Genomic DNA, 19,414 nt, shown 5'->3' with positions numbered 1-19,414 from the left:
ATCCTTTTTTTTTGGATTTTATCATGTTTTCTTTTATATGGAAAAATAAGCGCCCCCATCTTAAAAAAAAGTTTCCTTCAAAATACTAAAAAGAATGGAGGCTGGACATTAACTAACTTTATGTTTTATTAAGGGGCAGATAATATGAGATTTTTTTTGATCCATCACAAGAAAAATTTGGGTGCTTCAAGATGGATTAATTCAGAAATTACATGTTCCAAAAAAAATGATCTTTTTTCGATACTTGGAGCAACTTTATCTTTTCTGGCTTCCAAGCTAACTGATAATTTTGATTTTAGACATACATCAATTTAGGAAACATTTTGGGTACCATAGATTCTTATTAATTAGTCCTATTTTAGGTCATTCGTTTTATTTTACCTTCAGTTCAAGATAGCGGTTTCTAACACTGGTCAAATATAAGTATCCAATCCCTTTTTTAGATATTTTTACTGACCAAAATATTGCCTCTTTTCAACAAAAATCCACCAAAATTACAATACCTAGACATCACTTCTTTCATTATTAACAGGTTAGGAGTTTCTTGAATTCTTTAATTTTGAAGCTCCCTGAAGACATGGAACCCAATATGACAGGGATGATTTACAATTTCCAAAGGGATGGTATCTGGCCTTTATGAATTACTGATAAATTCGAGGAATAGTTCCTTGCCCAGAATTTAAAGAATTATGGGAACAGGATTTTCAAGAGTCATTTTCTGAAACAATAAGGAACTCTATTCTGAAATGAGTGCATTCATCCTCTCTTTGTGCTCCACACTCATTATTACAATTTAAGGTAGTACAATGGGCCCACTACTCCAAAGTTCAATTAGCTAAATTCTTTACTAATCTCTCTTCTAAATGTGGTAACTGTATAAATGAAGAAGGTACATTGGTTATGTCTTTCTCTGTCCAATTTTTTGGGATTTCATACCTTCTCTTTAGTTCTTAATATTATTTTGACTCCAAATCTTTTTCTTGCTCTCTTTGGAGTAATGGGTCTAATATTGACTTCTTCACAATTCCATGTAGTGGCCTTTTCCTCCCTTATCGCTAGAAGGGCCATATTGATGGAAAGATGCTGTCCCTCCCACTTACACTCAGTGGTTGTCTGATACGATGGCATGTATGACTTTGGGAAAAAAAATAGATGTTCCACTATTGAAATGAATATTAATTTTGCTTCTTAATTATTTTCAAAATGTGCAAGATTAATTATTTTCTGGTTTATGATTCCATTGGTTACCTTATTTTTTAAATTATCGATAGTGGTCTGTCCGTGTTAAGACAATAGCCTCTAGGGTGGGGTTTGATAAGTAGATCAGTAGTTTAGTGCTTTTTTTGACTTTTTTTTAATGTAACATAGGTAAAATACCATTTGTATTACTATATAAGATTTGTTAATATTCTATTTTATTCTCATGTACCTATGTAACATTTATATGATGAAACTAATAAAAAATATTGGAAAAGGATGTTCATTCTAGATTAGGGCAAAGAAAACACCTCCAGGAGCTGGTAACATTTGTGGTAAAGAAAATTGGAGCCAGAGGCCAATCATCTCAACCTTACCAACGTCAACAACGTCAATAATATTACCTGCATCAAGGTGGGCAATGCTGTCATTTACTGATGATTCTGCAATGTTTATTACCTTGTATCACTCCACGATAATAAAACTTCAAAGTCAAAACCAACAATTCTATAGTATTTATGTACAGACTAGAAATGGCTAGATAAGAATTCTGTGAAGTATTTCAGACACTGATCACCTCCAGAAAGTATAAACACATCCTCTACCCTACTATCAATTAATGGACCATTAATTTCATCTCTTCAATAAGCTGGTCAATCTAGTGCAATGTTCCTCAACCTGTGGTCCAAGGGCCACAGATTATCCATGTGTTTCTTATACAGTATGTGGCCTGTGACAATTCAATGAAGACAAATATTATCAAAATAAGCAATATATAAAACACGGTTGTAAATTTAATGACAATATTAAAAATTATCAGAAAAAAATTCTCGGACTAAACTAAAGTCCAACTGGTTGTGCGTGAGTTTGTTAGGGGTAGTCCACTGTAAGTAAGTGTAAAACAGGTTGAGAAGTGATAGAGCATATCATAGCACAACATAAGGCAATGTATCCAGTACTTACCGCTCTGGAATCTGAACCTGTAGCAAGTTTTCTTTGGACATTTTTGTGAGTAAAATTCAAATTATTCATCAACCATCTGAAAAGTTCAAAAACAAGAGGTGGCTGTAAACATTATAAGATAAAGAAATATTTTAAAATGTACCAATTGCTACATGGTAACAGGCCATTTCAGCCCAGGAGCCCATGGCAGCCAATTTATATCCAATTAACCTACAACTCCAGGTATATTTTGAAGGGTGGGGGCAAACTGGAGCCCCAAGGGAAAACCTGCATGGACAAGGGGAGAATGTACAAACTCCTTACAGACAGCTCAGAATTCGAACCCAATCCTGGTCACTGGAGCAGTTACAGCATTGCACTAACTGCTGCACCTACCAGACAATCGAGTAAGTATTCTTACTCAATTGGATTGCATTCATTTTCCTGTATTATTTGACTTCAGTATCCCATCCTATAAGCCAAAATTTTTGCACAAAAAGCTTGATACGAAGTGTAATTAGCAATTTAAAAAATGAGCTTATAATTTACGGTCTCAACATTTTTTTGTGAGAAGATGGAAGTGGCATCTGAGAGTTCAGATTTGTTGTATTGATGATGGGCTGTTCATGCAATAAACAACAAACATTAACCTCAATATCTAAAGAACATTACAGCCAACAGTTTAATAGCCATTTCTGAAAATTGAGGATTTGTGGCAAGTTTGCCAGTGTGGCTGTTTCTTGTTTTACTGTCTGTGACAGCATTTTGTCTTTTTGTCAGTCTAGTTTTAGTGATGAAAGCAGACCTATGTTTATACATTTGACAAATTTCATATTTATCCATTTATCAAATCAGGGAGATCATGAAGTTCTCACTGCAGAACCTATAATATTGTTATTTTGATCTGATAAATCAATTGCTGGAATAAGGTTTTACTATGATTTTTGTCCATCTTCCATTAATTAAAGACAATCCAAATGGCTACATGAGTGTTATTCCATTCAAAAATTCACAAAGTATTGTTCATCCCTTGTGACCTCTGATCTCATTTTATTTTGACTAGTTATGGGGAGAAAGAAAATACTTTTACTCATTCACAGAAAGGAATACTGAAGATCAAATGTGGGAGATTAACCAGGAAATACTGTCACAGGAAATACTGGAAACACTTAACAGATGTCAGATGTGATGAAACATTCAGCTGTTCCTCTTACCATTGATTCTGCCTAAACCGGCTGAATGTCTGCTGCAATTTCTCTCTTCATTGCTGTTCTCCAGCATTTGCAGTTTTTCTTTATTTGTGCAAAAGAATCACAACCGTGTCTTGTTATCTCTTCAAATATGGCAAACCTATTTGTTGCATTACAAATACTGCAGAGGACAATAATTTGAAAAGTAGTATTGCCTGTTGTATCTTTAAAATAAGAATAATGAAAATTGACAAAAGACAAAGGAGGAAAAACCCAACACCCAACCCCAACCAACCAATTTTCCCTTGCAACCGCTGCAACCGTGTCTGCCTGTCCAACACCGGACTTGTCAGCCACAAACGAGCCTGCAGCTGACGTGGACATTACCCCTCCATAAATCTTCATCCGCGAAGCCAAGCCAAAGAAAGAATGAAAATTGACTTCTGGTATAGTTGGCATAGCGGCTAGAGCAATCCCTTTACAGCGTCAGTGATCGGAACTGGGGTTCAAATCCCCCACTGTCTGCAAGGAGTTTTTATGTTCTCCCTGTGTCTTTGTGGGTTTTCCCCAGGGGCTTCAGTTTCCTACTAGCATTAGAAACGTGCTGGAGGTGTAGGTTAAATGGGTGTAAATTGGGCGGCACAGACTCATGGGTCGAAATGGCCTGTTACCATGCTATATGTGTAAATTTTTTGAAAATTGATGAACTTTAACAAGTAATCAAAGAATACCCCTGCCCTTTATAACTAACTACAGCTCAGCAACAATAATAAAATACATAACTTTGGATTTTGAGTGATAAATGCACTAGTGAAACAAATACTGGTCAAGCTCAGGCTCAAGTTCATTATCTGTTTGCGCAAGCACAACTCAACAGGCATACAAGCAAACATAACACATTAGGCACTTTCAGGTGGCCAATTGCCCCGCATGTAAAGCCGCAGGTTTAGGCAATATGTGGCTGTTTTGAGGCCACCTGAATTTGCAGGAGGTGCAAATAACCCTCCTCCGAGAGGGATAATCAGCTCAGCGGCTCCTCCAGCCACCTGAATGCAGCTGGCTGAAAGCGGATGTTAAAAGGTCAGGCTGCTGACGTGGCAGTGACATCGTCAGCCTGAGATGCCAGGCGCGAATCTTGAAGCACATCGTGCAGGCAGGCTAGTGCAGATTCAGTCGTTTTGTTTTAGCAGTGAAGGAAAACAGTGCACTTGAACAATGGCTCCAAGAAAGGCTAGTAACTGGTCTGAAGAAGAGGTAAGATGGCTTCTAGACCATTTGAATCCCAGGAAAAGGAGCTCACTGGGACAGTGAGGGTTGGTCCCACTTTTGAGCGGCTGTCTGGAGTGCTCGCTGCACAAGGGCACATGCGCAGTAAAAACCAGGTGATCACAAAGCTGAAGAGCATGAGGAAGAAATTCCATGCAGTCCTGGACCACAACAAGAGGAGTGGCAATGGGCGCAAGGAGTGGCAGTACTTTGACCAGTGCCACACTCTTTTTGGGGGGCTAGCTGCTCAGCTACTCCCTTGGTGTAGCCAGCGCTCTGGAGACCCCTGAATCCCCAGAGCTCATCCCTGAGGGATCTTAGGGTTCACACAGCGGCATTGGAGGAGACATGCCAATCCAGGAGGAGGAGGAGGCCACCGCCGAGAACCTGGCAGCCATGGATTTGGATGCCTCTGAGAGAGGAAGCACAGAGGTTACTGTCCGTGGAAGTGGGGAGGCAGCACTCTCAACAGAGAACACAGGTACAGTAGCATTGAGGTTGTGTTTATGGAGAAGCACTTAAGTCCAATGCATGCACTTTTCCTGTTTCCACCCACAGCCTCTGGTCCCAGATGCAAGTGGCAGTGACTGACAAAGGGGCAGGTTCTTGCAAAGGAGCTGCAGGTGATGATGTTTGCACTTGACAGGGTGGACAGTGAGAGAGACCACCAATGTACAGAGGAGGCACTGGACCGTGAGAGAGTCATGCTTGCCAACCAGAGGGAGGACAATGAAGCAACACGCCGCTCCGAAGTGGAGAAGCTTGCCCAGTCGATGTCTGAGTTTGCGGCTTCCCTGTGGGGACTGAGCGCCGCAATGGACAGGAAGTCAGTCATCTTCAACAGATTGGTCACGCGATTGGAGGCCTTCCCATCCCCATTCCCACAGTCATATGGTCAGCCTTATATCCCATGTACCTGGCCCCTCCATCCAGTATGCCATTTCATTCCACAACAGTGCATCACAGTAGTGGACATTTTGGCATGACTGAGATGCTGGGGTCTGGTACCGGTTCCTCATTCCACCACTCCCCCCCCCCCCCCCCCACCCCCGCCAACTCGTTCCTCTCAATGCTGGAATGAGGTTTGTGTCAAAATATACATCCTTAATGCTGTTAACTCATTTTCCACTTTTGTTGTTCATGAAGCCTCTCATAAGTGCAATGTTATGTGCGACACTTTATGGATGGAAACATTCAGCAGTGAGATGCTATGGTGCCGGGTGGTTGTGTTTACTGTTTAAGTGTTTGATCTGCTGTGTTCAAGTGTGGAGTGGATTTGCACTGTTATTTTCCATTCCATGGTTTCCTTCAAGAATGATGTGAAATATTAACATTGAGATAGCTACCTCAGATATTTATGAAGCAGGGAGGGGGGATAAAGGGGAGAAAATGACACTGTTTATATTCAAGAGGGAAATGTTTGTGTGTATTTTGGTTAATATGGTTCATAGTGTGAAAAATTTTAAAAAAATTAAAAAAAACCCAAAAAAAGATATTTATGAAGCGTTGCGATTTTGGAAAGAATGTATTTTATTAAATTTTTGACAAGCACACAAGTCACGAGTTTCATTTATATGCACCTGTTCATTCGCGAGAGCACATAACATGCCAGGCAGCAGGATCATGTCACCACATTGGGTGGGGAGGGTGGAGGGGCATAAAAGTCATGGAAAATGGGGAGCTGGCTGGCAGGGACATACCCTTACAGGATGGACATGATGGCAGAATGGATGGCCTGATCCCCATAGCCCTGCTGATCAGCACAATCTGCGCTATTGGGTGCAGGATCATCTGCTTCAACCAATGTCTACACTGAAGGGAAATCTTCTTTATTAATCTCACATATATTGTGCAGTACACAGCAGGCAAACACAACATCTGGGACTAAGGTGGTAGAGATATCTAGACGCTTGGACAGGCATCGCCAGCGGCCTTTTAGACGGCCAAATGCATGTTCCACCACTATCCTTGCTGAATTAAGAGCCTTATTAAATCTTCGCTAATCCTGATCCAGTAGTTGGTGCTGTGTGAACCCCTTCATCAGCCAGCTTCATAGGGGGTATGCCGCATCACCCACAAGATGCCCTGGAACCTCCACTCCCTCAACATCCTTGGACACCTGCAGACACAACAATGCAGACATGTAGTTAATTCATGCAACTGAACGTTGACACAGCAAGCATGCATAACATTTGAAACACTCACATCACGTAGGAAGAGGTATCCGCCCTGGTCCTCAGCTTTTCTATACAGAGGAGAGCGCTCGGGCATCATGCGTGCGGCTCGGCCACCCCACAAACATATCTGTGAAGCTGCAACATGAATGGAAATCACTGTGGAAATCACACAGTTAAGTTATAGTCATTGGAAATGTGATGTGCTGTACATCAATAGAGGCTTAACTCACCAGAATCTGTAGTCAACCACCGCTTGCAGAACCATTGAATGCCACCTTTTGTGATTGTAGTAGGCTGCAGCATCCACGCTGGGTGTGATAATGGGAATGTGTGATCCATCAATGGCACCAGCACACATTGGGTATCCCCTTTGAGTTCCACTTGGCAGGAAGATGAAACGTTTACTGAGGAACTTCCTCAAGGCGGCACTCACCTCCTGCACCACCGTATACACAGTGCTGACACCTATTCCAAAGATGGTACTGATGGATCGATACTCACAAGGCGTGGCATACCACCACAAGGCCACAGCTAATCAAAGTCCGGGCTCCAATGATGGCTGCAAGTCCAGTTTATGGGCCTTCAGGTGAGGTTCTATGAGTTCCAGCACGAAGTGAATGGTGTCACGCGACATACGAAAGTGTCTGCTCCACTCAGCGTCATCAAATTTGGTGAGGACGTTATTCCAGAACTCAGCGCCCTACGGTCGGTTCAACCTCCAGTGTCACAATAACTAATTGACTGACCAGCAGCATTCGCCTTTGTCTGCGGCGCTTACACTCCATGCGCCTTTTGACTGCTAACTGCTGTCTTCTTGCCTTCAACCTTTGCAGGAATCTTATCCTGATTGCACCCATGTGATTTTCAGATCTCAAGGACGATTGAAGAGTTTCAACAGCACAGATAGCCTTACCAAGGATCTGCCGTATCTCATTTTGAACACTCAGAAACGCGGAAATCATCGTGTCTCTTTCCTGCACAGGGTCTGCCTGTGCTCCTTCTTGTCACGCTCAAAATGACATCATGTCAGTGGGCGGGATCACAGCTGACAGTGGGCAGGAGCCTGAGTGTGCTCAGGGCTGCATCCTGTACAGCTGTGTCCTTCAGGTGGCCAGCATTGTGTTTTAAACACTGCCACCTGAATGGCAATTTAAAGGGCCACTTCTGCTTCTTCAGGCACATTCTATGCTAAGAATGCACCTGAGAAAGTCTACTTACAGACAATACATACGCAGGACAAAACAAAAATACATATATAAAAATAAATAAATCAAAATTGTTCAGTTAATATGAGAGTCCCAGATGGTCAGTGTGAGCAGTTCCTTTGGTCATTCAGCATTCTCACTGCCTGTGGGAAGAAGCTGTTCCTCAGCCTGCTGGTGCTGGCTCTGATACTCCTGTATCTCTTTCCCAATGCAAGTAGTTGAACGGTGATGTGTGCAGGGCAGAATGGGTCCTCAATGATTTTATCAACTATTTTCAGACAATGATCTTGGTAGATCATGTCTAAGGGGGTGGGGAGACCCAAGTGATCCTCTCTTTCACTCTTATGGTCCTGTGGATTGACTTCTGATCCATTTCTGTGCAGCAACCGTACCACACTGAGATGCAGCCGGCCAGGACACTCTTGATGGAGCTCCTATAGAAGGTTGACAAAATAGTGGTCGGTAGTGTGGTGCGCTGTTAGACTGAATCAGACACACACAAGGTAAGGACTGTACAACAAGCTTCAATCCACAAAGACTTCCACAGAGCCAAGCTGGCTGTGACTGCAGCAACTCTGAGTAAGGCCTCGGGAGGCCGGTGCAGGCTTGTATCCCGTAGGGTGATTGACACCCGACTGGTTGGGGCTTGATCCATTCAGGCCGAAGGATTGACAGTCAACCAGGTGTTGTCCTGTCCCCTTACACTCCTGCAGGTACAGAGGTTGTCCCCTGCAGTAGGCTGATGGTGTACCACCACAGGTAGCCTTGCCCATTTCAATCTTCTCAGGAAGTACAGTCACTGTTGCACCTTTCTGACTTGTGAAGTGAACTCCAAGGAACCTGGTGCTCTCCACTATCAAATTATTGTTGGAGGGTGGTCATTTCTGGTCACCCTGAAGTCCATGATCATCTCCTTTCCTTGTCCATATAGAAATTCAGGTTGTTATTCTCGCACCATATCACAAAATTTTCCACCTCTTCTCTACAGTGCGACTCAGCGTTGCTGCTGCTGAGGCTAATGCCTATTGTGCCATTTGTAAACTTGATGACTCAGTTGGAGCTGGATCTGGCAATGAAATCATGGGTCAGTAGTGGGAACAGGCTTGGGCTGAGCACACACTCCTGAGGTGCGTCAGCATGTTGGTGCTTGATGTTCTGCTACTGACCTGGACAGACTAGTCTTTCCTCTCGGAAGTCCAGAATCCAGTTGCAGAAAAGGGTGTTGAGTCCCTGCAAGGACGGCTTCTCCACCAGCTTCTGGGGAATGATCGTCATGAATGCCGAGCTGAAGTCAATGAACGGCAGCCTGGCATGTGAAGCGTTGTTCTCCATGTGGGTCAGGACAGAGTGGTAGGACAAGGCTATAGCATCACCAGTGGAAAGGTTTCTTTTATAGGTGAACTTAGTGAAGATCTGCAGTGAGTAGTGACCTCTCAGTTTGAATATTCCTGGATGTAATTTTAATACAGGATATCATTGTCACCCCTCTGGAATCCTTTCTATATTGTGTTGAGATTTTCTTTCACTGGGGTTATTTCAGAAACTGACTGTATATCATTGATGTTTGTGTGTCAACAATTGGACAAGTAACAACCATCTACTTTGTTTCTTTGTAGCAAGGAGTCACTATTAATCATTATCAGTTCACCTTACATGAAGGGCAGTGCACAATGTGGAATTATAATTTCAATATGCAGACACATTGTAACTTTTATGCGAACATGAAGGCGCACATCGAGGTGCAATAACACGATATTACAATCTGAATGTACTGTTTGTTGGAATCAAAGCAAGATGCTATTGCTTGAACAGCAAACTCACATGCATTTCGCCCGTTCGTGTGGGTTCGGCCGCACTTCAACACTCCTGGGTCGATGAAAGGAGGAGACGACCCAACACAGTCCCTCCAACAAACGGGGCCGATTTCCCCGGAAGTGTGGCACGGAATGCGACTTTGTTTACCGTTGTTTCCAAGCTCCGGCCGGGTGCGCGGCCCGCACGATGTGCGCGCGCACACCCCCCCCCCCCACGAGGCTGCAGCCACAGTCAAACGAACAGGTCATTGAAAAATCCTGTTACGGCTTATTCTGCTTTTTTTTAAATTGCTTCAACAAGTGGCAAAAAGGATTTGAATTAAAAGGTTTAAAAGTCGCTGCTTTTTGAATCTTTTTTTTAAATGCACAGATTCTGGGGCTTGCGAAACTGCAGTGTCACCTCAGGTTAAAATCAACGTGCAGCCCGACAAGGACCTCAGTCTCAGAGAGACAAAGTGAGCGGGCCTTGGCAGTGATTGACGGCAAGAACCGCCTCGCCTGCCCGCGAGAGGAGTGGGGGCCGTGCTCGCGCTTCCCACGTCGGCCCCGTCTGTCACTTCAGCACCTCGACGACCAGGCCTATCCCGGTCGTTACCACCGTGCGAGAAGAAGAAGAAGAGGAAGAAAGAGGTGACACACCCCAACTTTTCCACACCATCTTCCCCTTTGGCACCTCCACTAGTTCCAAATGATCGTATTGGTTATTCGCACACAACCCAAGAGACTCTTTAACATGAAGAGACAAAAACCATTTTCTTTGCTCTCTGCTGCAAGGTTCGTGTCTCATTTTCAGTCCCATTTCTTTCAAACCATTTACAAACTGGGCATCGCATTCCTCAAATTTAACCATAACCGAGTGTTCACTTACTGCTGAAACGTCCATTGTGGCCTGTGGATTTCAGGTTCAGGTTGATTGTCAGAGTACATACATGACATCACATACAACCCTGAGATTCCCTGGCCCTGCAGGCGCAGCCCAATTGGTAGTGCAAAATAGAAACTGTACACAGCATGAACATGTGAATCATCAAAAGAACTGTAAACAGATCATGAATGTAAACAAACTGACTGTGCAATACAGGGAGAGCAAAGAAAATCAATGAAGTGCACAAGTCAGAGTCCCTGAATGAGTTTGTCATTGCGGAGTCTGATGGTGGAGGGGGTTTGACTAGTCCATTGTACTCCTGAGGTGCACATTCCTCTCCATAAAGTCAGCAGGTGATCAAAACAGTGCACAATACGCAAATATGGCAGCCCAAATGTATACAACTTCAACATAACATCGCAACTCCTGTACTCAAATACTTTGATTTATGCAGGCAGATGTTTGAGAAGATGGTGATAAGCCTCTTTCTTGAATTGCTACTGTTATGTCTCTTGAATTACTTGGGAGGATTCTGAATTAACTTAGAGATGTGAGATTTCTTAACAGAAAATACTTGACTTACTAATGCCTTCCACCACCTCAGGAAACTTCACACTCACTTTTATCCATATACATACGCTCCACACTGTTGCACTACAGTTACTACAATTTAAAGGGTGTATTCTTAAGCTAGTTCACATTATCCCGACTATATTAACAGTTACAGTCTGCAATGTTGAAGTGACTATCTCACAATATACCAGGGTAAGAAATTGAAAGATTCTGAACCTGAGTTGAGTAAAATTTTGATGTATTCCAAATCTGCTTGGCATGTGCCTGGGAGGAGCCTGGCATTAGATTGGTGCTCCTAATACAATAGTCCTTATTTTGAAAAGCAGGTATTTTTTTTTTAAATTGTACGTACCACATGGTAACAGGCCTTTTTGGCAAATGAGTAATGCCACCCAATTGCAACCATTAACCTGCACCCTTGATAGGTTTTGAACAATGGGAGGAAACTGGAGTCCCCAGTAAAACCCACACAGACACAGGGATAACATACAAATTCCTTACAGACAGCATTGGATTCAAACTCTGATTCCTATCGCTGGTGCTATAAAGGCATTACGGTAACCACCATGCCAACTGTACTTTTAGTTCACTTCACCCATGGCGTGAAGTGAAGTGAAACAGTGGCGATCAGGCAAAACTAAATGGAGGAGAAGCATTCATATAGGAAACTGTGCAAAGAGAGAAGAACATTGATTCTCCAAGTCCTTTACTCAATTTGTGCAGATTGTTATGAGCCCAGAGGACCCCAAAACCCAGCAGCAATAAATATTCACCAAGATAAATGGTTGCTTCAACAAAAGTTGCTTTTAATTATCTTTAAACATGAAAACAGAATCACACTTTAACTTAACAAATTGAACTTAATCCCCTTCTAATTCTAAGCCCATGTGTGTGTAATGTGTGTGTAAGGTCAGAAAAGTTCTTTGGTTCACAGTCCAGTCTCACTTCTCATTCCTACAAATTCAGGCAATTCTTATGTTGTACATAGGATTTAACATTTATAAAGTTCACCAAGCTTTGGTGCTTGAAAGGTAAATGGTTACTGCTCAGGAAGGTTCTTGTCAGTTTTTAGAGAGATATTTGTTATTCCAGGACATCCACAACTAATGTACTTCCATCAGCCACTTCAGTGTCTTTCTGACGAAACTTGCCCATTCAGGATTCTCCAGATGATAACCTCTTTCTTTTAGGTCACCACAGAGTTCTTTTTTGTTTCTCTTATTCCAAGTGAAACATTAAACAGCCAGTCCACTCCTCTTGGTCAAACCACAAGGGCTTTGACCAGGCCATCTTCCAAATGGGAGTTTCCATTAGCTTGCCAGTTTGTCCTGTTCCAGTCCTGGTTGATTCTGCTTGCTGTAACACTGTAGAAGTGATCTCTGTCTCTCTCTCTCTCTCTCTCTCTCTCTCTCTCTCTTAGAAAGACTGTTTGACACTCTCTGCTTGCAAAACCACATGACCCTCTTAGAGCAGCAAGCTCTACTCCAGACAGAAGGCGGTTCCGACATGATCTTTCATCTATTGCCTTTAGCAAACAACAATCTATTAGTAAAGTCTCTTGGGCTATTGAAAAAGCTATGGAGTCAATATGTCTAGCATTAGCAGAGCTCCAGTATTTCAAATAAGATTTGTTTTAAAGTATGTGACCTACTCTAACAAACCTTTCTTAATTTATCTCCCAAAACCACATATATATATACTGACACAAGATAATGATTAGAATTTGTTCATTTCAAAATTCCCTTAGAGCAATTGTGATATTTTGCACTCCACCCTCAAGATGCCATCAGCTTTCTTGAGAATCAGCTTGTATGTAAAGATGCTTTTCTAAACTGGAATAACAATCAGCACTTAGATTTCAGATGTCAAAGGTTACATTGGCCAGGTTCAGATCATGAGATCTCTCAAAGGACCAGAAGCTTTGTCTTTTGGATGCTCCTAATGATGATAATAAGTTTATTATCATAATTGTTGTACAATGTACATCTGACCAAAATTCTTACTTGCTGCAGCCAACATTTTCACAAACTCAGTTATTAACAAAAATTCTAATCTATTCAAATACCAGCCAAATATTGCAGATTCTAGACATTTGCAACAAGTAAAAGACATCTTGATGCACACAGGAGTCTGGGGAACAACTGGTGCATCAAAATTAATTCTAACTTAGTGTCTTTCTGTTCTGTCCAAATGCATAACCTTGCGTTTCCTCATGTAACATTCCGGGAACATTAGGGGACTGAGGGATTAGGTATGGAGGGCAAATTAATGGAAATTGATCAATTGTTGGATTGCATTCTGTAAATTGATGGCCTTGAAGTTTGATAAATCCTTCAGGTCCAATTATCTGTATCCCAGAGTACTTAAGGAGCTGGCCCTGGACAAAGTAGGTGCATTACTGATTATTTTCCACCATCTCAACTCTCTGGATCAGTTCTTTTGGATTGGAAGGTAGATCATGTGACATCACTTTAAGAAAGGAGAGAGAGGGAAATCAGGTCAGTGAAGACCTGTTAGCTTGACTTCAGTAGTGCAAAGGATGCTCGAGTCCCTTATTAAAGCTGTCATTGCTGAACATTTGGGCAGGATTAGACCAAGGCAGCATAGTTTACAAAAGAGAAATCATGTCTGGCAAAACTTCTGGTATTTTCTTTGAGGATGTATAAAGTAGTGTGGACAAGAGTGAACCATCTTTGGATTTTCAAAAGGCTTTTGAGAAGGCTCCAGACAAGATTGGAGTGTAAAATTAGAGAGTATGGTACAGGAGGAAATGTATTAACATGTATAGAAAACTGGTCGGTGAGCAACAAGCGAAGAGTGGTAATAAATGGCCTTTTTTCAGATTGGTGGGCAATTACTAGTGGTGTACCACAGGATTCAGTGCTATGACCCCAGCCATTTCCAATATATATTAATGATCTAGATGAAGGAGTTGTATCTTTAAGTTTCCAAAATACACTGACCTGGGTGGTAGATTGAGTTGTGAGGAAGATTCCAACACAGAAATGCTGGAGGAACTCAACAGGTTTTGCAGCCTCCATAGGAGGTAAAGATATATATCCAGCTTTTCGACCCTGAGCCCTTCCTTAAGGTATGAGGAGAAAGCAAATAGGCACCTGAATTAAAAGACTGGGGAGAAGGGAATCCTCTTCCCTCACCACCATTCGGGGCCCCAAGCAGTCCTTCCACGTGAAGCAATACTTCACTTGTGAATCTGCAGGGGTCATCTACTGCATCCAGTGCTTCCATTGTGGTCTCCTCTGCGTCAGAGAGACTGGACGCGGAAGGGAGATCACTTCATTGAGCACCTCAGCTGGATAGTGGAGATTGCCTGTCCCATTCCCTTACCAATGTCTGTCCGTGTTCTCACGCCAGATTGGAGAAACAACACCTCATCTTCTGTCTGAGCACTTTCCAACCAGATGGCATTAACATTGACTTCTCTGGTTTCCATTAGTCCACCCCTCCTACCATCTTTCCCAATGTCTTCTTTCCTCCAGCTCTGTCTATTTCTCTCTCTCTTTCTCTCTCTCTCTTTCTCTCTCTCTCTCTCTCTCTCTCTCTCTCTCTCTCTCTCTGTCTGTCTCTCTCTTTTACCTTTTTTCTCTCTCATTTCACCCAGCTCTTGCAGAGCAAAAACACTCCCCATCCCCCATTCAGTTCTCACCTCTCCTCTCCTCTCCATATTCAACTGATTTTCAGGCCTATGCCCTTCATATGAGCAAAAGGCAGGCAGGTGCCTGAATAAAAAGGTGGTGGGAGGATGGAAGAAGGAGCAGCAGGAAGACCACAGGCCAGCAGCTAAGTGGAGATGGATGGGAGGGGAGGAGAGAAAACCTGAGAATTTATCAGGGGAGGAGGGTAGTTCTGAAAATCCAGAAGTGGAGGAAAGGAGGGTGGGATAAGGAAAAGAGAGAGAGAGAGGCAAGGGGAGGGGAGCTGAATGAAAGGAGATATAGGGATAGCGAAAGAGAGAAAGGGGAGAAGGCAAATGGAAACCGCAGAGGTCAATGTTAATGCTATTTGGTTGGAGGGTGCCCAAATGGAATATGAGGTGTTCTTCCTTCAATTTCCCAGTGGTCTTGGCTTGGTAGTAATGGATTTGTGTTAATCTTTAGTTATAAAGTTAGTTTGTGGCCTGGATACAGGGTCACACACAGGTCACATCACATTTACAGAGACTCAAGAGAATTCATTTCGAAGTTGCCAAGTCTGGAAGGACAAGACCCTAATGGAAATGAAGTGTGTCTTAATTGATTCAGGTCAGTGGGTGTGTACATAGCATTATGATGGCAGCTGCGCAGTTAAGAAAGTTCTTCCTAGAGTGATATGTGCTCAGACTTTATGGAGATATTAACCATTTAAACATCTTAGACAGAGATGAGGTCATATGTTTTTATGGATGTGAAGCAATAATTTGAAGGAATGTGTTTTGAAGAAATGAAACTGAAATTGTGGTGATATCATGTCATATGATTTCAGAGAAAATATAACCGAAGGCAGAGAAAGATATTTTTAAACCAGACTGAAGAAATTGACTAACCTGTGAAAGACACAGGGGTGAAATAGTAGTTTCTGGAGAGAGTGGGAGATGCTGTTCTGTATTGTATTATCCTTATCATAGGAGATATGCAAAATAAATAGCTTTAAAGTAAGTAAGACCACTCATGATTAAGAAAGAACCCATGGTGAAGATCACAGTTTTGTAACTTAACATGATAGGGGGAAACTTGTGAAAACACTCGTGTGAAGAATATGTCTCTGAAAGACAACTCATCAGAAGACTTGTGAGTTCAAATAGATCTGAAGACTGATGTTTAAAAGTGCTTCATAATTACTTCTGAACTGCAATTTAAAAATCTTCAAGCAACACAAGATGTTTGATGCTGAAGATTCTTTGGCTTGGCTTCGCGGACGAAGATTTATGGAGGGGGTAAAAGTCCACATCAGCTGCAGGCTCGTTTGTGGCTGACAAGTCCGATGCGGGACAGGCAGACACGGTTGCAGCGGCTGCAGGGGAAAATTGGTTGGTTGGGGTTGGGTGTTGGGTTTTTCCTCCTTTTCAGACAAGCTCTTACTGTAATGGTAACCTATTTTTTGTAATTCTATTTAATATTAGGTTTAAATCCTCCCAAAAGGTTTTCACTTTTGTATCTGTCCTAATTGCACGTATTGTTGTTCCAATTTCTTATTTACAATGGAAGCATCTGTCCAATATTGTTGGATTTCATTCTTTTAACTTTTGAGGTGTAACATATAGTCCATGGAGCCAATTGTATTGTATCATACGAAACCAAGAATTTATTGTATTAATCATGGTACCTGCACATAGTTCCTTCTATGTTTCATTCTTTATTCATATATTTAAATCTTTATCCCAACCTTGTTTGGGTTTATATATTGCAGCATCATTTTCCTTGTGTTGCAATTTGCTGTACATGTTTGTGATAATTTTATTTTACTTTTGCAGTGTCTGTAATTAAGTATTCATAGCAGCTAACCCTAATCTTAGACTAGTTCCCAACTTTTCTTTTAAATAAGTTTTCAACATATTCCATATTTATATTTTAATGTTCAAATGTCAATAAATTATTTCTCAAAAAGCAATCTTTATTCTTTTAATTCCTTTTCTTGACCATTCCTTAAAAAAATAGATTGTCTATTGTAAATGGAATTAATGTGTTTTGCACTAATAACGTTTTTGGTATTTGATAATTTATCATCTTTCACTCCAGATGTATTCTCTTCCATATTTTTAGTATATGATGTAGTATTGGTAGATTGTTATGTTGCACCAGTTTCTCATCCCATTTATAGAGTAAATGTTCAGGGACCTTTTCTCCTAATTTATATAATTCTACCTTGAGCCAGTCCATTTTTTCTCCTGTCTGATAAAACTGTGCTGCCCTGTAATAGTTTTTGAAATTTGATAGCTGCAGCCCTCCTTGTTTATACACCCATGTTAATTTTTCCATAGCCACTCTTGATTTTTTACCCTTCCATAGAAACTTTTTTATTAATTTGTTTAATTTCATAAAACATCCCCTGTCAAGGGAATTGGTAGCATTTGGAACAAATATTGTAGCTGTGGAAATACATTTATCTTGATGCAGTTTACTCTCCCTATTAGAGTTAGTGGTAAATCTTTCCATTTCTCTAAGTCTTCTTGTATTTTCTTTATTAACGGTTGGTAATTTAATTTATACAAATTATTTAAATTATTATCTATCCTGATACCTAAGTATGGCCTGTAATTGCCATTTAAAGGGGAATTCCCTTTTACATTTTATATAATCAACTTTGTTCATTGGCATCACTTCACTTTTATCAATATTAACCTGATATTACCCCATAATCTTTCAATTTTGTACATAACCTTTTTATTGATTTATCTGAGTCTGTTAAGTATTCTATAATATCATCTGCAAATAAGCTCATTTTAAATTCTTCCCCTTTTCCTTTTATTTCCTTTATCATAGGTTATTTTCTTATCAGGTCCTGCCAATGGTTCTATAGTGAAAGCAAACAAGGAAGGTGATAATGGGCATCCCTGTCTTGATAGCCTACTCGATTTAAAGTGGTCTGAAACATATCCATTTTTTACCACTTTTGCCACAGGACCATTATACAGTGCAGTAATTCAATTAATAAATGTTTCCAGCAATTTGAATTTCTGTAGTACTTTAAAAATATAACTCCATTCCACCCTATCAAAAGCTTTCTCTGCATCAAGAGCTACTGCCACAGTTGGTGTTTTGTTTATTTGTGCCGTATGAATCAAATTAATAAATTTTTAACAAATCCTGCCTGATCTAATGTCACTAATTTCGGTACACCATCTATTAATCTATTCGCTAGTAATTTTGCAATTAATTTATAGTCTGTATTTAGTAGAGATATTGGTCTGTATGAAGCCGGTGACAATGGGTCTTTTCCTGTTCTTGGAATTGTAGTGATTATTGCCATTTTACATAGTCAGGCAAATTCTGGTCTCTTCGACTTATTTCATTACCTCTAAGAGGGATGAAATTAATAGATTATTGAATACCTTATAAAATTCTGCAGGAAATCCATCTTTTCCTGGCACTTTATTATTTGGTAATGTCATTGGTGTATCATGTATTTCTGTAATTGTCAATGATTTTAGTAATTTATTTTGATCTTTCAATTGTAATTGAGGTAGTTCAATGTTTGACAAAAATTCATCTATTTTGTCATTCTTTCCTGGGTTTTCAGTTTGATACAGTTGCTTATAATTTTTTTAAAAATTTCCATTAATGTCTAGTGGGTTTATATGAAATCTGTTTATCCTCCTTCCTCATTGCTATGATATTCTTGTTGTTTGTTCTGTTTTTTAGTTGCCAAGCCAAAAATTTGTGAGTCTTCTCTCCTAATTCATAATATCTTTGCTTTGTTTTCATAATATTTTTCTTCACTTTGTATGTTTGCAGCATATCATATTTTATTTTTTTCTCAGTCAATTCTCTTTTTCTCTATATCTTCCCTTCTCATTAAATCTTTCTCTATAGTTACTATCTCTTTTTCCAACTGCTCTATTTCCCTATCATATTCTTTTATAATCTTTGTCATATAACTAATTATTTGTCTCCTAATAAAGGCCTTCATTGCATCCCATAATATAAATTTGTCCGTTACAGAATTTGTATTTGTCTTGAAATATATTTTCATTTGTTGTTCTATGTATTCCCGAAAGTCTTTTCTTTTTAACAAATTTGGGTTTAGCCTCCATCTATATGTTTTCGGCGGAATATCCTCTAAATCAATTGTCAATAACAAGAGTGCGTGGTCAGATAAAAGTCTTGCCTTATATTCGGTCTTTTGAATTCTCTCTTGAATCTGTGCTGACAACAAGAACATATAAATCCTAGAATTGGTTTTATGTCTGTTTGAATAATATGAATAATCTCTTTCTTTTGGATGTTGTTTTCTCCATATATCAATTATCTTCATTTCATGTATTGAATTTAATGTAAAGTTGAATGCTTTATTTTATGTAGTAGACTTTCTAGTTTTATCTATTGATGGATTAAGGTTAAAATTAAAGTGGTCCGCTCCCCCCCCCCCCCCCCTGCCCACTGAGTAAGATATGTCCCTGTGTGCCTGCTATCTTTACAAAAATGTCTTGCATAAATTCCTGGTCATCTTCATTTGATGCATAAATGTT

At 40.6% G+C, this 19,414-nt stretch overlaps 2 protein-coding genes across 3 annotated transcripts in view; one reads left to right on the top strand and one right to left on the bottom strand.

The window, feature by feature from the left end:
* fam81b (family with sequence similarity 81 member B) overlaps positions 1–9,998 on the bottom strand; it is a 51,545-nt gene extending 41,547 nt beyond the window's left edge. The window contains exons 1-2 of the mRNA XM_069891717.1: positions 9,799–9,998; positions 2,161–2,236 (exon numbers count right to left, since the gene is read on the bottom strand). Coding sequence (XP_069747818.1) covers positions 2,161–2,201 — 41 coding nt within the window. The 5' untranslated portion in view covers positions 2,202–2,236; positions 9,799–9,998. The remainder of the gene's footprint in view (positions 1–2,160; positions 2,237–9,798) is intronic.
* A 292-nt stretch (positions 9,999–10,290) lies between these two features.
* Positions 10,291–19,414, top strand: part of mctp1a (multiple C2 domains, transmembrane 1a) — a 534,415-nt gene continuing 525,291 nt past the window's right edge. Inside the window, exon 1 of one of the 2 annotated variants that reach the window (XM_069891645.1) lies at positions 10,291–10,421. The gene's annotated coding sequence lies outside the window, so the exon portion shown is untranslated. The remainder of the gene's footprint in view (positions 10,422–19,414) is intronic. The other variant, XM_069891672.1, reaches the window with a different exon arrangement.

The sequence above is a fragment of the Narcine bancroftii genome, chromosome 1 (genome assembly GCF_036971445.1).
Source record: "Narcine bancroftii isolate sNarBan1 chromosome 1, sNarBan1.hap1, whole genome shotgun sequence".
Lineage (NCBI taxonomy): Eukaryota > Metazoa > Chordata > Chondrichthyes > Torpediniformes > Narcinidae > Narcine > Narcine bancroftii.
The sequence above is the reverse complement of the archived record's forward strand: the minus strand, read 5'-3'. Positions and strand labels throughout refer to the sequence as shown.